This window comes from Hypanus sabinus, chromosome 15 (genome assembly GCF_030144855.1).
Source record: "Hypanus sabinus isolate sHypSab1 chromosome 15, sHypSab1.hap1, whole genome shotgun sequence".
Taxonomy (NCBI): Eukaryota; Metazoa; Chordata; class Chondrichthyes; order Myliobatiformes; family Dasyatidae; genus Hypanus; species Hypanus sabinus.
This window is the reverse complement of record NC_082720.1, coordinates 41,479,151-41,495,266: the sequence shown is the minus strand read 5'-3', so window position 1 is coordinate 41,495,266 and position 16,116 is coordinate 41,479,151. Positions and strand designations below refer to the sequence as shown.

General features: G+C 37.0%; 1 protein-coding gene across 1 annotated transcript in view; it reads right to left on the bottom strand.

Moving 5' to 3' along the window:
• Nucleotides 1–925: 925 nt before the first annotated feature.
• The window catches only part of LOC132405448 (netrin receptor UNC5A-like), a 580,373-nt gene continuing 565,182 nt past the window's right edge, over nucleotides 926–16,116 (bottom strand). Inside the window, exons 14-15 of the mRNA XM_059990261.1 lie at nucleotides 7,347–7,525; nucleotides 926–1,234 (exon numbers count right to left, since the gene is read on the bottom strand). Of these exons, the coding sequence (XP_059846244.1) occupies nucleotides 1,069–1,234; nucleotides 7,347–7,525 (345 nt within the window). The 3' untranslated portion in view covers nucleotides 926–1,068. The remainder of the gene's footprint in view (nucleotides 1,235–7,346; nucleotides 7,526–16,116) is intronic.

Genomic DNA, 16,116 nt, shown 5'->3' with positions numbered 1-16,116 from the left:
AGTCAGCATTAAGTTGGGGTTGTATAAATGAATGATAGGCACCTTTAGAATTTGTGAAGAAAAGATAAATTTCACTGAGATAAATTTCTCCAATACATTGAAAATCAAATGAATCAAATGGTTATGTTTTGTTGATGCATGTTTTAAGAAAAAATACAAGTTATTGTGAAACATGGTATAAATATCTGATGGCATTCAATAAAATTATATCTGCAAATGATTAGAAATAAAATGGGAAATGATGTGTTATAACTGTGATGCTGACCTTCTCAAACTAAATTAATGAGTATCAGTGTGATGCATAACAATCTAAAATCACTTTCAACTTGGGTAACTGGACATTAGTTTGGGAGAATGCATTCCCCCCCCTTAGGTGGAAGAGTGGGTTGACAAGGCTGATCTGTTATATCAGCCAGCTGAAGCTGATTGATTAGCTATCCACTATACATTTCCCCCCTTTTGATTTACTTAAAACATGCACCTTTCACTTTTGACCTTCATTTTCAGCAGAGTGTAATTCCACACTCACACTCACTCACACACACACACACACACACACACACACACACACACACACACACACACACACACACACACACACACACATGCGCAGGTATAACCAACTTCATTTGCTAATCAAGAGCAAGGACTACTGTCCATTTTTCCATTATCCAGCCTAGAAATCCTGAGGGCAATTCCAATACCCTTTTGCCAATCTAGTTGCAATTTATCATTTTATCAATATAGAAGGATTGAATGTGCGGTCTTCCTATCATATTCTGCGCTACAAAATGTGATATAGTTATAATTTTCCAATAAACCATTCAGGGCTAAACAGCAATTATTCTGAAGCCCTTTTTGAATTAGTGAACATACAGAATACAAAATCCACTTCAGTCATGAATGTTAACAAAAGTAGCAAATCTACATAGAAGCCTTAATCCATTGAAAATAGATTAATCTTGTTTAGGGTGAAAGAGTTACTGCTTAAGCAACACTTCAGTTGAATCTGAATATTTTCTTTTAAAATTAATGTTCACAATTTGTCAATAACATATTGAAACTACCTCAGCATTCCGCCTCAGACACGACAAAAATCATTGGCTCTTGCTTTCCCATTTCTGCCATGATCATAGCAAGATGGTTCAGGTTGCCATGATGTAAATGCTGAGCTTCCCATAAGTCCAGAATCACGGAGGTAGGACTGGCTTTTGATGCAAAATAATTGAGATACCTGTTAAAATACAGAAACAGACATGGCTCTGAACAATTGTATTATTAAATTCATGAGCTTTTGATTCAGAATATGACTTACCCTCATGAAGAATGTGCATATTTTAATCTTTCACATCCTTGGTGTTTAACAATCAAAGGTAACATTGAGTAGAACCCAACCCTTTGCACATCTGCCACATTCACAGCCAAAGCAACTCGGTCAGGAGGACTTTAGGGGTGAGCACCTGCTATGGAATGCACTGACAATTTTTGTCAAGCTGCAAATTTGGAGCTAGAGCTGGAACTTCACATCCTGATGAAACCTGAAACACTTTATAACACATTATAAGCACCTTTGATATTCAGAGATATTTAAATATTAACTGTTGTAAATACTTTCTAAAAGGAACAAAAAATGTTTTGAGATTCAAAACATTAGAACTAAAGGAAATAATTGAAAATATTATAATTAATTAAAAGAAATGACTGAATTTACCTTTTCCCATCTGTGCTTTGGGCCATAAATCCTCATACAAATCAATGAGTGCCTACACCTATGCTTCTCCCAGAGACCCCTCTACGATTGAAGAGAGGTACTGCAGGGGAATCCCAACATGTTAGGGATCCATCACTGAACTCCATGAGGAGCACAAATGCAGAGCAAAATGACCTTCATCAAGCTCAATTTTGCCCAAAAGATTTGCCGTGAAGTAGGTACACAACACTGTTTCGTTGGTTACAACCTCCTGCATCTTTCACTGATTATTCTAATACTCCTCCTTCTGTATAAAACCTGAGTGCAATTCATTTATCTTCCCTCAAAAATCCAGATTGTGCCAAGTTTTAAGAGCCTCTTAAAGAGTTTCTCAATGAGGGAAAACATAACTACAAATATTACAAACATGATAAATTCAAAGCAACAGACTCAAAATGCTGGAGGAATTCAACAGGCCAGGCAGCATCTATCGACATTTTGGGCTGAAGCCCTTTATCAGCACAGGAAACTTTTGGCCTGAACCATTGGCTGTTTATTCTTTTCAATAAATGCAGCCTAGCCTGCTGAGTTCCTCCAGAATTTAGTTTAGTAATATGTTGTTTTCCAGCATCTGCAGATTTTCTCTTGTTTATGATAATTCAAATGTACAAAATTAAGATGTTAAGTTGCTATGCAACTGTGTTGGGATTTCTAAAACTATATTTATCCATAACGGATTCTGCATTTTATTATCACAAGCATATACTCAATTCTCTAAAAATAATACAACTTCAGGACTGTTTGTTGATTGTTAACTTTTGCTTTCACACCATCGAGGATATCTTAAAAAGGTGATGCCTTAAGAAGGTGCCATCTATCATTAAAAACCCCTAACTCCCAAGGCATGCCCTCTTCTCATTACTACCAGAGATGACACACACCCTACATTTTAGGAACAGCTTCTTCCTGTCTGCCTTTAAGATTTCAGAATGAATAATGAACCCAACAACACTACTTCACCATTTTTGTATATATATATTGATCAGCATGGTTTCCTCAAGGAAAGGTCTTTCTTGACCAATTGTTGGAATTCTTTGAAAAAAATAACAAGCAGGATATACAAAGGAAAATCGGATGTTGTGTACTTGGATTTTCAGAAGGCCTTTGACAAAGTGCCACACATGAGGCTGCTTAACAAGCTGCGAGCCCATGGTATTACAGGAAAGATTCTTGCATGGGTAAAGCAATGGCTGATCGGCAGGAGGCAAAGAGTGGGAATAAAGGGGGCCTTTTCTGGTTGATGGCTGTGTTGCAAAGTTTGCAAATGATATGAAGATAGGTGGAGGGTCAAGTCGTTTTGAGGAATTAGAGAGTTTATAGAAGAACTTAGACAGATTAGGAGAACGGGCAAAGAAAAGGCACATGGAACACAGTGGTCATGCACTTCGTTTGAAGAAATGAAAAGGTTGACTATTTTCTAAATGGAGAGAGAATACAAAAAAAAAACTGAGATGCAAAAGGACTGGGGGCCCTTGTGCAGGATTCCCAAAGAATTAATTTGCTGGTTGAGTCTGTGGTGATGAAGGCAAATGTGATGTTAGCATTCATTTCAAGAGAACTAGAATATAAAAGCAGGGATGTAATGTTGATATTTTTAAAAGCACTAGTGAAGCCTCACTAGGGGTATTCTGTGCAGTTTTGGGCCCCGTATCTTAGAAAGGATGTGCTGAAACTGGGGAGGGTTCAAAGGAGGTTCTTGGAAATGATCCCAGGATTGAACAGACAGACATACTTTATTGATCCCAAGGGAAATTGGATTTCGTTACAGTTGCACCAACCAATAATAGTGTAGAAATATAGCAATATAAAACCATAAATAATAATAAGTAAATTATGCCAGGTGGAAGTAAGTCAAGGACCAGCCTATTGGCTCAGAGTGTCTGACGCTCCGAGGGAGGAGTTGTAAAGTTTGATGGATGCAGGCAGGAATGACGCTCAGTGTTGCATCTTGGTGGAATGAGTCTCTGGCTGAATGTACTCCTGTGCCTAACCAGTACACTATGGAGTGGATGGGAGACATTGTCCAAGATGGCATGCAACTTGGACAGCATCCTCTTTTCAGACACCACCGTCAGAGAGTCCAGTTCCACCCCCACAACATCACTGGCCTTGCAAATGAGTTTGTTGATTCTGTTGGTGCCTGCTACCCTCAGCCTACTGCCCCAGCACAAAACAGCAAACATGATAGCACTGGCCACCACAGACTCATAGAACATCCTCAGCATCATCCGGCAGATGTCCGGACTTCAGTCTCCTCAGGAAATAGAGACAGGTCTGACCCTTCTTGTAGACAGCCTCAGTGTTCTTTGACCTGTCACATTTATTGTCAAAACAGCTTGTCATATGAAGAGGGTTTGATGGCTCTGGGCCTGTATTCACTGGAACTTAGAAGAATGAGTTCCTGATCGAAACCTATGAAATGTTGAAAGGTCTTGATAGAGTGGATGTGGAGAGGATGTTTCCTATGGTGGGAGCATGCAAAAGCAGATGACACTCCCTCAAAGTAGAAGGGTGTCCTTTTAGAATGGAGATGAGGAGGAATTTCTTTAGCCAGAGAGTGGTGAATCTGTGGAATTTGTTGCGACAGGCAGCTGTAGAGGCCAAGTCTTTAGATATATCTAAGGCAGATATTGATAAATTGTTGATTAGTGAGGGCATAAAGAGATACAGGGTGAAGGCAGGAGATTGGGGCCAAGAGGAAAATGGATCAGCCATTTTCAGGCCTAATTATAGGACTAATTTTGCTCCTATATATCCTGTTTGGTTGAACCCAAATCATACCAGCCCTAGACATGTATTGCTTATTGAAGGTGGCCTGCTCACCATTACATATGCGATGCTGACTTGTTTCTTACTGTAATTCATAGTACATCTTATGTATTGCCATGTACTGTGACTGCAAAACACCAAATCTCACGACATACGTCAATGATAATAAACCTGATTCTGATGCAATTATTCATACTTAGGTGGGCTCAATAAAAATCATTACTGAAAATGTAATTTTTAATTTTATGCAACTAAATTTAGAAATTCTTTGATGTGCGCTTAAATTTTTTTTGACCCAAGAATCACTGGTGTAAAACTATATTGTGTATGAGGCCCAAAGTGTGGGGATTATTATAGAGATGGTCACAAAGGGAAATTCTGATTGGAGGTATGAGGCAGAAATTATGCAAAGGATATACCGCATTATTTTGCTTGAAGTGGACCTACGTACAGCAAATTACCAGGACTGAATTCTACAGATCAACTCAATCAGGATCTCTCAGGCAACGCAAGTCAGATCCTGTTAAGGTCTGCTTTGCACATCTAGACTGGATCATGCTTAGGTCATATTTGTGTATTTTATGTTAGGTAATAAATAATATGGTGAAAAAGCTCAGATCTAGAGTAGGTTACATGGTCAGCACAACATTGTGGGCCAAAAGGCCTGTAATGTGTTGTAAATTTCTATGTTCTATTTATGGCCAATGTTATCTATAGAAACAAATGAATGATCAATATTTTGTGTCACGATCCTGCATTGGGACCCATTTCCTGCCATTGGACCTCACTATGCACCTCTGGTTGCTCTGCGAATTAGCAGGTGATACCCAGAGGGAATGCAATAGGTTTTGATTTCTGTTAATGATCATCTTTTTCTGAGAAGTACTAGCACACAAAATGATTAAAAAACAGCACTCCATAGGTTCTTTAAATATACTCTAACAGAAACTTGAAAGTTATTTATACCTAGCAACATTTAGAACAAATGCATTACTTGAGCAAGACAATACAGTTTTTTACAGAACCATGAAAACCATGAAAATGCAAACATGTCCAAATACAGGTAAGTATCAATAGGATTTAAATGAGAAAGATGTGCATGGCTGGATTTTTTTTACTACTTCAAATATTCCATTTATATTAACAGATACGGGGGATTTGAATTACCAAACAATGCCTTGCTTTAGAGAAGTGGCTGAATCAACACTTATTAGGGTTGTTAAAAAATGTTGTAATATAAATCTTAGAAAATCAATACTATTTATGTTCATTGTTAAAATACCCACATGACTGCAAAACTGTCTTCTTCTGATTCTAAATGCCCAATCTATTTTCTGAGTATTGATACTTCAGTTCTGTTAATGGAAAAGTCTTCAACTTTTAATTTCCATTGATAAAATCCAAGTACCCGTATTTCAGAAGACAAATACATAAGCATTCTGAGAGTTGGAGAGCAGAAGGAAGGCTTACTTTATAGAAATAATTGTACAAAAGAACAGATAACAGTAATTTAAGTATAATTTAGTCGCCACAATGACATAGCAGTCAGTCTGATGCTATTACAACTTGGGAAGTTAGGATTTCAATTCTGCTCTGTTTGCGAGGGGATTGTACTTTCTCTTTGTGCACATTTCACTTGAGTGTTCCAGTTTCCTCCCACGGTGCAAAGACATACTGTTTAGTAGGTTACTTGGTCTTTATAAATTTTTCTGTGATTCAGCTAGGGTTAAATAGGTGGGTTGCTAGGTGACGTGACCCTGTTCTGCATGGCATCACTGAATCAGTAAACAAAACAATCTGCTGCGTAGTGTAAGTACCAATACAGATGACAGGAGGAAATAAATTCAAGGCAAAAGTAAAACCTCAATAATTATAATCAAGACAGTGAGCCACTCATCAGGAAAGAATAAATGTAACCAAAGCCACCTTTCTGCTTAATCTCAGTTCTTCAGCTGAGAATAATTAACGTAATTGTTATGTCTAGTTTTGCACTATCCTCACCTCCTGCATTCATGATGTCATCTTATGATCTCCTGTGATTTTTCCTCTAAAATTACAGACAATGCTATACGACTGATATACATTTTGCTTCCACAAACACACAACTTTCAGCTTAATTGCTTGGTTCTCAGACGTGAATTTTCAGCATAACCAACAGGTTATCAGAATGCTGATAACTGGACCAAAGCTGCTGAAATATGTTGGTGCTTTTGAAAAGAAACTGAAGCACTGAGGGTAACAAAAAATGAACAAAAAATTCTTAAATGTTTGAAGTATAATAATTTGAACTGTAAAGTTATAATGGAAAATTGAAATTTGTTTTATGTCAGTTGTGAATATTATTTTTAAACTTCTATTACCATTTATCAGCAATCCTAGAACTATTACTATTTTTCATTTATAGGGCAATAGTGCTCCTTAACAGTATCTGGATGGACCTTACTAGGCAAAAGTATTATCAAAACTGTGTGAAACATTTGCATTCATGGGGCATAATTACTATTTAATAAAAATAACTACTTGCTTTCTGCTGGTTACTTTGATGGTACTAAAGCATGGTTCTCCCTGGGTTGTACTGTTCTATAGTACATTTTTTTACATTGAGTCAACCATGATAGGGATTTTCTAATTAGACTATTAAATGTGAAATAGTAATAAATACCTATGAACTACATCTTCCTTTACCTCTGAGGGTAATCTTGCAAGAAATTATAGCTTTTAAACCTAGGTGCCCAGTATGAGTATGGAAAAAAATCCACAGCAAGATTTCACCATTAAAAAAGTTACTTGTTTCAAGGAACAATGGTATAAATTCATTCAAGCTCACCGGTCCAATTTCAATTTATATGCCAGCATTCTCCAGTCACTTCCTCTTGAACTTGGAATATCCAGACTGCTGCAAATCTTCTGCCTAATCAGATAAGGGATTTTGAAAGCACATGGTCCTGCTAAAGATGTGCCACAATTATTTGGCTCCATAAATTGGAAGTCAGCTTGCCTTGCATCCTAATGGAAATTTTAAAAAAGATAATAGTTCAAACATGTTATAATAGATTTCAGTTATACAAAGAGCACACCATAAGAGTTGAAATTTCACAGACTGAATACAATCTCTTTTCCCCCTCTCCACTTCTGGGATTTAAAATTTAATTCATTTAAACATTTTCTGTTTTATTTCATGCTTTCAATGTCAGTCGCATGTTTATTTTTTTTGCTCTTCCCAGATCTTTTAAAATAAGGAAAATATTATATTGTAAAAATTTGCTTATGCTTTTTTCAGCACACCTTTGGAGTCAGTGAAGCATTGATTCATCTCTTGTGCTGCATCATCTGGTAACAAACACTAGTGGGGCTCAATGAATATTCTGTATATATTCTCATATATATCTCAAAATACCTCATATATTGCTTTCAACAAAAAAAATATTTGATTACTTACGTTCACTAGCATTACCTGAAACCAAAGATAAGGAACATTTTTCAAGACTAATATACCACAGCCTAGATTTACTAATGAATGGTTTCAAAACTAATACAAAATAATGTTAAAAGTAACATCTGATGATATCGGAATGAAATCACCACATCTGCAGTTACTGGACATTGTTACTGGCAAATGTATTGATAAAGATTATCTCTATCAATTTGAGCCTAAACTCTGGATAGCTTGATGTGATGAAGCAACAGAAAAGCATGAGGAAATGGCAGAGACAGTAATCAAATACTGTATTTAGTAAATATCTTCTAACAGTCCTCACTGAATAAGACGCCATATAAATTTCAAATCATGTGCATCCAAATGTCCAAAGGCAGTTAAGGAATGTAATTAAAGCCACTGAAGAGAAAATATTAGAGAAGTGAAGAGGATTGAAAGCAACAAATCACCTTGACTGATTAAACTTGCATTGCAGATCTCTAAGAGAGGTCCCCTCATTTTAGGAGGAATTTAAGGTGGGGGGTTATATGGGAGGCAGGGTTTGAGGGTCGGCACAACATTGCGGGCTGAAGGGCCTGTAATGTGCTGTACTATTCTATGTTCTATTTTAATAGACAAGATGTTTACAGAACATTAAGAAGAAATGCAGAAGCAGCCTATAAGATCTTGTAAGAATGCCCTGCCATTTAACAACATCATCCACTCAGTAGCCACTTTATTAAATACCTTCTGTACATTACAAGCTGGCTACTAAGTGCATGGTTGAGGTCTTCTGCTCATGTAGCCTATCTACTTCAAATTTTGACATGCGTTCAAAGGACACCCTTCGGCAAACCATTGTTGAAACACAAGGTTACTTGATTCATTGTTGCCTTGCTGTCTGGCCATTCTCTTCTGATCTTTTTCATTATGAAGGTGTTTTTGCTCACAAAACTGGTGCTCACTGGACGTCTTTTTGTTTCTCCCATTGTTCTCTGTAATAATTCTCTGTAAACTCTAGAGACCGTTGTAATGAAAATCCCAGGAGATCAGCAGTTTCTGAGATACTTGAACCACCCCTTCTGGCACCAACAATCATTCCACAGTCAAAGTCACTGAGATCAGATTTCTTCCCCGTTCTGATGTTTGATGTGAACAACAGGTATGCAAGGTTTTATGTGTTGATTTCCTGCCACATGATTGGATGATTAGATATTTGCATTATGAGTAGGTGTATGGGTGTATCTAATAAGGTGGCCACTGAGTGTTTATTTGGAAAGTGAAACAGTTAAGATTTCAAGTTTGAGTTCATTGTCTGTGGAAACAGAAACAAGAGTTAATGTTTCATGTCAAAGGGTCTTCACTGGTTCTCTTTTCACAGATGCTGCCCACATTGTTCGGATGTATCCAGCTTGTTCTGATTTTGTTCCTGTAGATTGCACTTTAGTAAAGATAAATGAAGAACATAATCTGAAATAAAACCATACATGCTGGTAATAGTCAACAATGTCAGCAGCATCTGCAGAGGGAGAAAGAGAATTAAAAGTTAATAAACAAATGCCATTGACATTTGAACAAAGGTTCACTATGTGGGATTGCAATAGTAAGAATTACTTGGCTTTGTAGGGAATGCAATGTGGAATTAAATTAGGCCACCGATCATCTATGATCTCACTAAGTGATAGAACATAAGTGTGGGACAAAGTGAACTCCCCGTGTTCATGTGCTCTGAAGATTTGAATTTGGTTAAATAGTTGATTCAACTCTGAACCTCCTTCAGCAGCTAGAGTGTGATTATGCTGCAAATTCATTATAGACAACCAATTATTCAGCTTCTACTGAATTATTTATAAATATTTATACTGTTGTGCACATTTTGTACAATAACTATTTCTGATAAAGTTTCATAAAGATATCAGCACACAGTTTCCCTGAGCATCTATTACTTACTTTCAGGAGCAGCATCAATTTTATTAGGAAATAAAATCTTGCTTGGTTGAGATTGCTATCCTTTTCATAGAAACGTTTATTAAAAAGAAGACATTTTAAAATTAAGACCCAACAATATCACTTAAAGTCAAAGTCAGTATAATAAACAAATGCTGTTCAAATATAATTGTAAAATTGAACATTGCAACGGTGCCTTTCTACAATCACTGATTTGGATTCTACTAAAGATTGGAAATGAAATAAAGTATTTTTGAGCTCTTGTACTATCAACAAATAGAGTCATTGATAATTTTATTACTAATTTTGCTTAGTGGAACATTATGGGCTGTAGCAAGTGAATTCCCCTTAAACTGTGAAGAGAGACCGTATCTACAGCATAGATGCAGATAATTTTTTTTGGTAATTTTAACTGCTTCATTTTTAATACAATATTCTTTAAAAATTAGAGCATTGCACTTTTAATCCCATTGAATATAAAAGCTTTGACTGCTTTCTGCATGTTGTTCCATAGACCTATACAAGATCAAACAGGACTAGTTTTGCAATCCATTCAAAATTAGCATCACGGGTGAATGAACATATGGCACTGTCTCTAAGTAATGCCTTCCAGCAATTGTGCAAAGCATCAGTATGCTCTCATTATCTTTATGATACTCATCTTCTTTAAACAGAATGGAAGGTCATATGCAAGTTTTCTAGATACGCTAAAATCCCAGCACAGTGCTGATGCATGCATTAGCTGTTCCTTCTCTCAGAGGGAATAATTTGTCTCCAAACACTGGCTCCAATTTCCCAGTGAGAAATTATTTTAATTAAATTTTCTCTCCAATGTGTTAAGGGCCTCTAAATCCGTTTTTCTAATGGATCAGTGCCAGACACTCAAGCAAGATGCCTCAATAACAAGGCTACCTGCCTCCTTCTTAAAATGAGCCCATCCCCAGGCTATTGGATGGAATCAACAGCCTGTACAGGAAGTGGAGGAACCTATCATACCACTATGGCCATTCTAAACAATGAAAGCAACACAATTCAATGATATAACTTTTCTAGAACATAGGTTCCCAACCTGGAGTGCCCGACTCCAGTGGAGTTAGACTGCTTAAAGTTACAGGTGCCAATGAGGCTTAGTAATACTACATTAGTTAGAAAGTTCACCAAAAACTTAAATATGTATATACATCTACTTGTGGTACACTCACTGCACCAGCTCAACGACACTAACTATTGAGACACGCATAACTGTTTTAAAAAAGTGGCTTATTGTAATGAAAGATAGGAAGAGGAAGCAGGAAAGCTTTGCGGGATGTGGGTAGGCTGATTGAATGAGCAAGAACATGCCAGCTGAAATATAATGTGGAAACATTGAAGATTTCATACTTCAATTTAAAATATAGAACTTTCTAAGTTCTGTACACAGAACAGCCAGTCTTTTTAAGTAGTCCAGAAAGAAAACTCAGTAAGTCCTAGACCATGTATTAAGACCACAAGAAATATCAGCTGAATTAAGATGTGACATACAGTCATACCCAGTTGTGACACAAGAAATCATAGTTTTTGAAAGGGAACTAGATGTCTGCTCATAAATATCAGTGTACTATAGTTACCCTAAATAATTTGGAAAGCCACTGATATCTTGGTCTTTATTAAATGAGTAAAGTAGTTTCATTGCAATTACATAGGGCTATGGCAAAATTGCATCTGGAATATTGTGTACAAGTCTGTTCTCCTTTCCCAATGACATAAATACTTGTAGTAGAGAGAAAACAACAAAAAATCACTAGTTTGATTTATGGGATAGGGTGTTTACCCACTGAGGAGAAATTAAGCGGACTGGGACTAACCTCTCAAGTTTAGAGGAAAGCTGGAAACATGCAATTTTTGTTTAATAGGGCTTGCCAGGATGGACAAAATGATGATATCTTCCTTGGCTGGGATACCTAATACTTTTCTAACCTAGAGGGTAATGCGTCATCAGAATTCTCTGCACAAGGGAGCATTAGAGGTTCAAGACCAGGGCAGATAGAATTTTGGATAGAGAGGGAATGAAGGAATCTTTGATAGCGGAGGAAACTGGTTCTGAGGTAAATGATTAGAAATGATCTCATTAAGTGTTGATCAAATATAAGGGGCAAATAATGCACTGTTGTTTCTATTTCTTTTGTTGGTAAAACATCCCAGATTCTGATACAACAGTAAAACTCTTCTCCCAGAGCCATGTGAGAATAAACCATGTACTGGATTGAAAGAGGAGATGAAAATTAAATTACATGTAATAGGATAATAAGCATTAACAAACTAAAACTTAAAAAAACAACAGCTGTCTTTCATTGCTGCCAGAAAATAAAGTCTGAAATGAAGATATGGTCATGACCTACAAATGCCACTTTGATATTGCATTAATGGAAATCAGAATTAATTGCACTCTAATTCCAATCACTCTGAATCATTCACAAATGAAAATTAATGCTGATTTCTAGCCAGCTCAAATTTTAAGTCAAAATTAATCAGTTGTGTTACTTGGGAACAGTTTATGTAAAGCTGAAATCAATACCATAAGATTTTTTTAAAACTCGATGTTAAAACCCGTTACTGATCAGTTTTAGGATTAGGACTATTCTTAACGGTGTATGTTCCTATAAAAGGTCACCTTCATCTCACTGGGATGGAGACAAATCAAAAAGAGGATAAGAATGAAGAATCACATGTACTCTAAAAGAAGGGATGTGGTTAAACTATATATCCCATGAAAACTAACATGCGTGTGCAACAGATGATCAATGCTATGTATTGACTTATTGCTTTCTATGAAAGCTCAGTTTTAACAGAGCTATTGGCTAAAGCCAGCCTGCACTTCTTAAGAAGATGCATATATTATGGAAGAAGCACAGGCATGAAAATGCTTTTTGACTCATTCTGATGCAAGTAATATTGACAGTTGACAAGAGTGCTTGCAGACACTTCACAGGAGATCTAGCCAGAGAAGATGCAAATGGGAGAGATGTCCTGTATCCAAAGGAGGGCAGAAGGCACTTCACACTCATGACCAGTAAGCAATAAGATAATGCTCATGGGGTCAATATCAGAAGTCAACCCGCAGCCATCAGAAATCAGTGATGCAAGGAGTTCAGTGGACTAACACGCAAACGCACACACACAGACACACACACACACACACACACACACACACATGTTTGAGATTCTTTTATACCAGTGGCCTGGGAACATGAACATCACAACAAAAGCAAAGGTAGCAGATCAAGAACACAAGAGATGGTGCAGATGTTGAAAATCCAGAGCAACACATACAAAATGCCAGAGGAAATCAGCATGGAGAGGAATAAACAGTCAACGTTTTGAGTTGATACCCTTCATCAGGTAGCAGATCAAATTTACTTTAGCTGGTGCTAATGCGGTGCTTTTATTACAATCTTTATCTGAATTGTTTCAAATTTATCAGTTATTAATGTCAAAGAATCCATCAGTACTTAGTGTCTCTAATTAGTCTTGAGGTATGTGGCACACAAAACCTGGGGTGTGGGGGTGGGTGACAAGTAGTAGCCATGCAAACAAACATCAAGTATGCATTTGAATAATAAGCTCACTGTACAGTTAAATTTAAGTTCTTGTGACACGACTGGGTATGACTGTATGTCAGATCTTAATCAGCCGATATTTCTTTTTGTCTTAGTACATGACCTAGGATTTACTGAGTTGTCCTTTTGGACTACTTAAAAAGACTGGCTGATTTGCGTGTGGAAATTTGATTTTCTCATTTTATTAGTAAATAAAGCCCCATGTATTCATTAAAGACTCCAGGGAGTAATTTAGAATTAAGCATTTAAAACTTAACTTCAACACTGGTTTAAGAGCAGTAGATTATTAAATGTTGGAGCAGAATTAGACCATTTGGCCCATTGAATTTAACCAATCGTTTCTCCTCATTTAACAATAAATTAAAATCCACTTTCAAAAAGCAGATGAAACATCATTGAAGTCAAAGGTCATAATTGCACACACCTTGGTGGGCATAAACAGCTCTTAGAGAATGGGCCTTTCTAGTAACGTGCAGTTGTCTCTGATCCCCTGCAGCCAAACTAATATTGCATAAAGTACCAGAAAACCTCAGTTAATTTCAGGAAATATCCAGTCAGATCTGTGGTAAAGATACTGCAATCACAGCTTTGTATGGCTGGGTTTTGGTCACACAAAGTTTGCCTAGTGTATGTATTACCTTATGTTATTGCATTTAACTTAGACGAATGCCTCAGTATCACTAATAACTGACTAAAACATTCAATTTATTTAGTTTTGTGGAATTAAAGAAGCTTCAGTGAGATGAATTAGAACATAATTAATAAACCAAAACAAATCTAAGTAATGAACTTGCTGTGCTCTTGAGCTGATGATGAACTATCTTCCCCTACTGAGAAAGGATTCTTTTCAACTCTACAATATTGGTTCTACGTTCAATGCTCCCTGCACATTTCTCAATATTTTCCCAGACGATATGTTTATTTATGTCAGTACCTTTGCCCATTAACTTCATACTTCCAACTAAATTCTAGCTGATTAATGATCTCATCAGAACGATTTGGCCTGCCAACATCTGAGGACTTTCATAACTGAGATGGAGGGTAGAATTTTAACATTGCAGAACCACTGTTTAATTATTCCTACACTCCTGCATAAAATAATTCATTGGGTTTTTTTTACTGTGGCAACATTTAACAGAGCTTTTGCTCCTTGAGTTTGCCTGGGATACACAGATAAGTTCTTTCCAGGTCTCATGTTAAAAGCCCAGCCAGGTGCAACATCAAACACAGGGGACAAGTATGTGGTTCAGTGTTGAGATTTGCCTGCAGTGATGCTGCACTTTGACTTCCACCAAGCCCTGGTAATTTGAATGAATTACTGGGGACTTAGTGTCAAGTAAAGTTCATTGGTCCAGGGATTGGCAAAGTTTTCTGTTCACCTTGCAGTGCTGCTGGTGTTCTAATCGTTAGCAGCTGGCTGTTGCTATAAACTGAGATGGACTGAATGTCATTTCACCACATGCTGGTAAAATCCATCCAGCTGTCCAAATGGTAACCAGCCAAAATGCTTCACATTGTGGTTTTACAAAATCTGATATCTGGCACAATTGTAACTATACATCACTTTTCATTTACTAATGTCAACACTATTCAGAGGAAATTGCTAAGTTTTTTTTAAAAATCCAACCTCCTGGTATTATTAATTCCCCTTCTGGTATAATTCTTTCAACAGCAATCAGAAAGCAATCAACTTAAACGTGAGTGGATACAGTGGGGTTGCATGGCTTCCCTGGCAGTGTTGAAGGAAATTAAGTACTTCATAAAATGCTTTCCTTTTGGCATGAGCCTTTGTTAACATTACTGCCAAATTGTCTGGAGGTAATCAAAAACCTTGGAGAGGCTGGCTGCTGTTTCTCTACAAAAACAATAAAACACAGCACACCCACCATATTCACTGTGCAAAATAACTATGTTTTGCTTAAGGCCAAATTACCTAACTGAACTATTTAGCAAATCATTCTTGTTGACCATTTGCATTAAGAAAATAATTTAGTCTACATCTGTGCATGAAACAACATGGGCTGAAAATCAACAAGGGCTACATTGTCTTTATTTCTAAGGCAGAATAACTAAAGCTTAACTCAGTCCCTTAGTGTATCCAGGTCCAAATCTCAGCCCTGTTTTCTAGAGACTAGCTTGGGGGCAAAGCTGTTTGCACTATATTGGAAGGATGGAGTTGGGGATGCAAGCCCCAGACTGGGATACCTTTAGGTTCGCAGAATAGGGTCTCAGCTCAGTGAAAAATGTCTACCAACCTTCCAACAAGTTGAAGGAAATCACCTCAGGGTCCAATCATGGGACTGTTGGCTGCAATTTCAAAGAAGCTGAGAAGTTTTGAACATTCTCAGCTCCCTCATGAATGAAATTTCGAAAACTCTAAGGATAAGTATCAGCCTACATTGTGAGGGAATACATTCTGGCCTCTCCCAAAGGCAGATACCTATACTGTATTCAAGTAATGAAGTCTTTTGTAGGTGCAAAAGTTCTGATGGGCTCATCTTAAATATGTTAGAGGTTTGCTTTAACTAAGGAAATTATTTAACATCCTTTGTGAAAAAGTGTTTTAAGCTGATAAGTTGAGCCTCCAAGTTTTTACATACAATCTGTTCTGATACAGATCTGAGGATTTGATACTGATG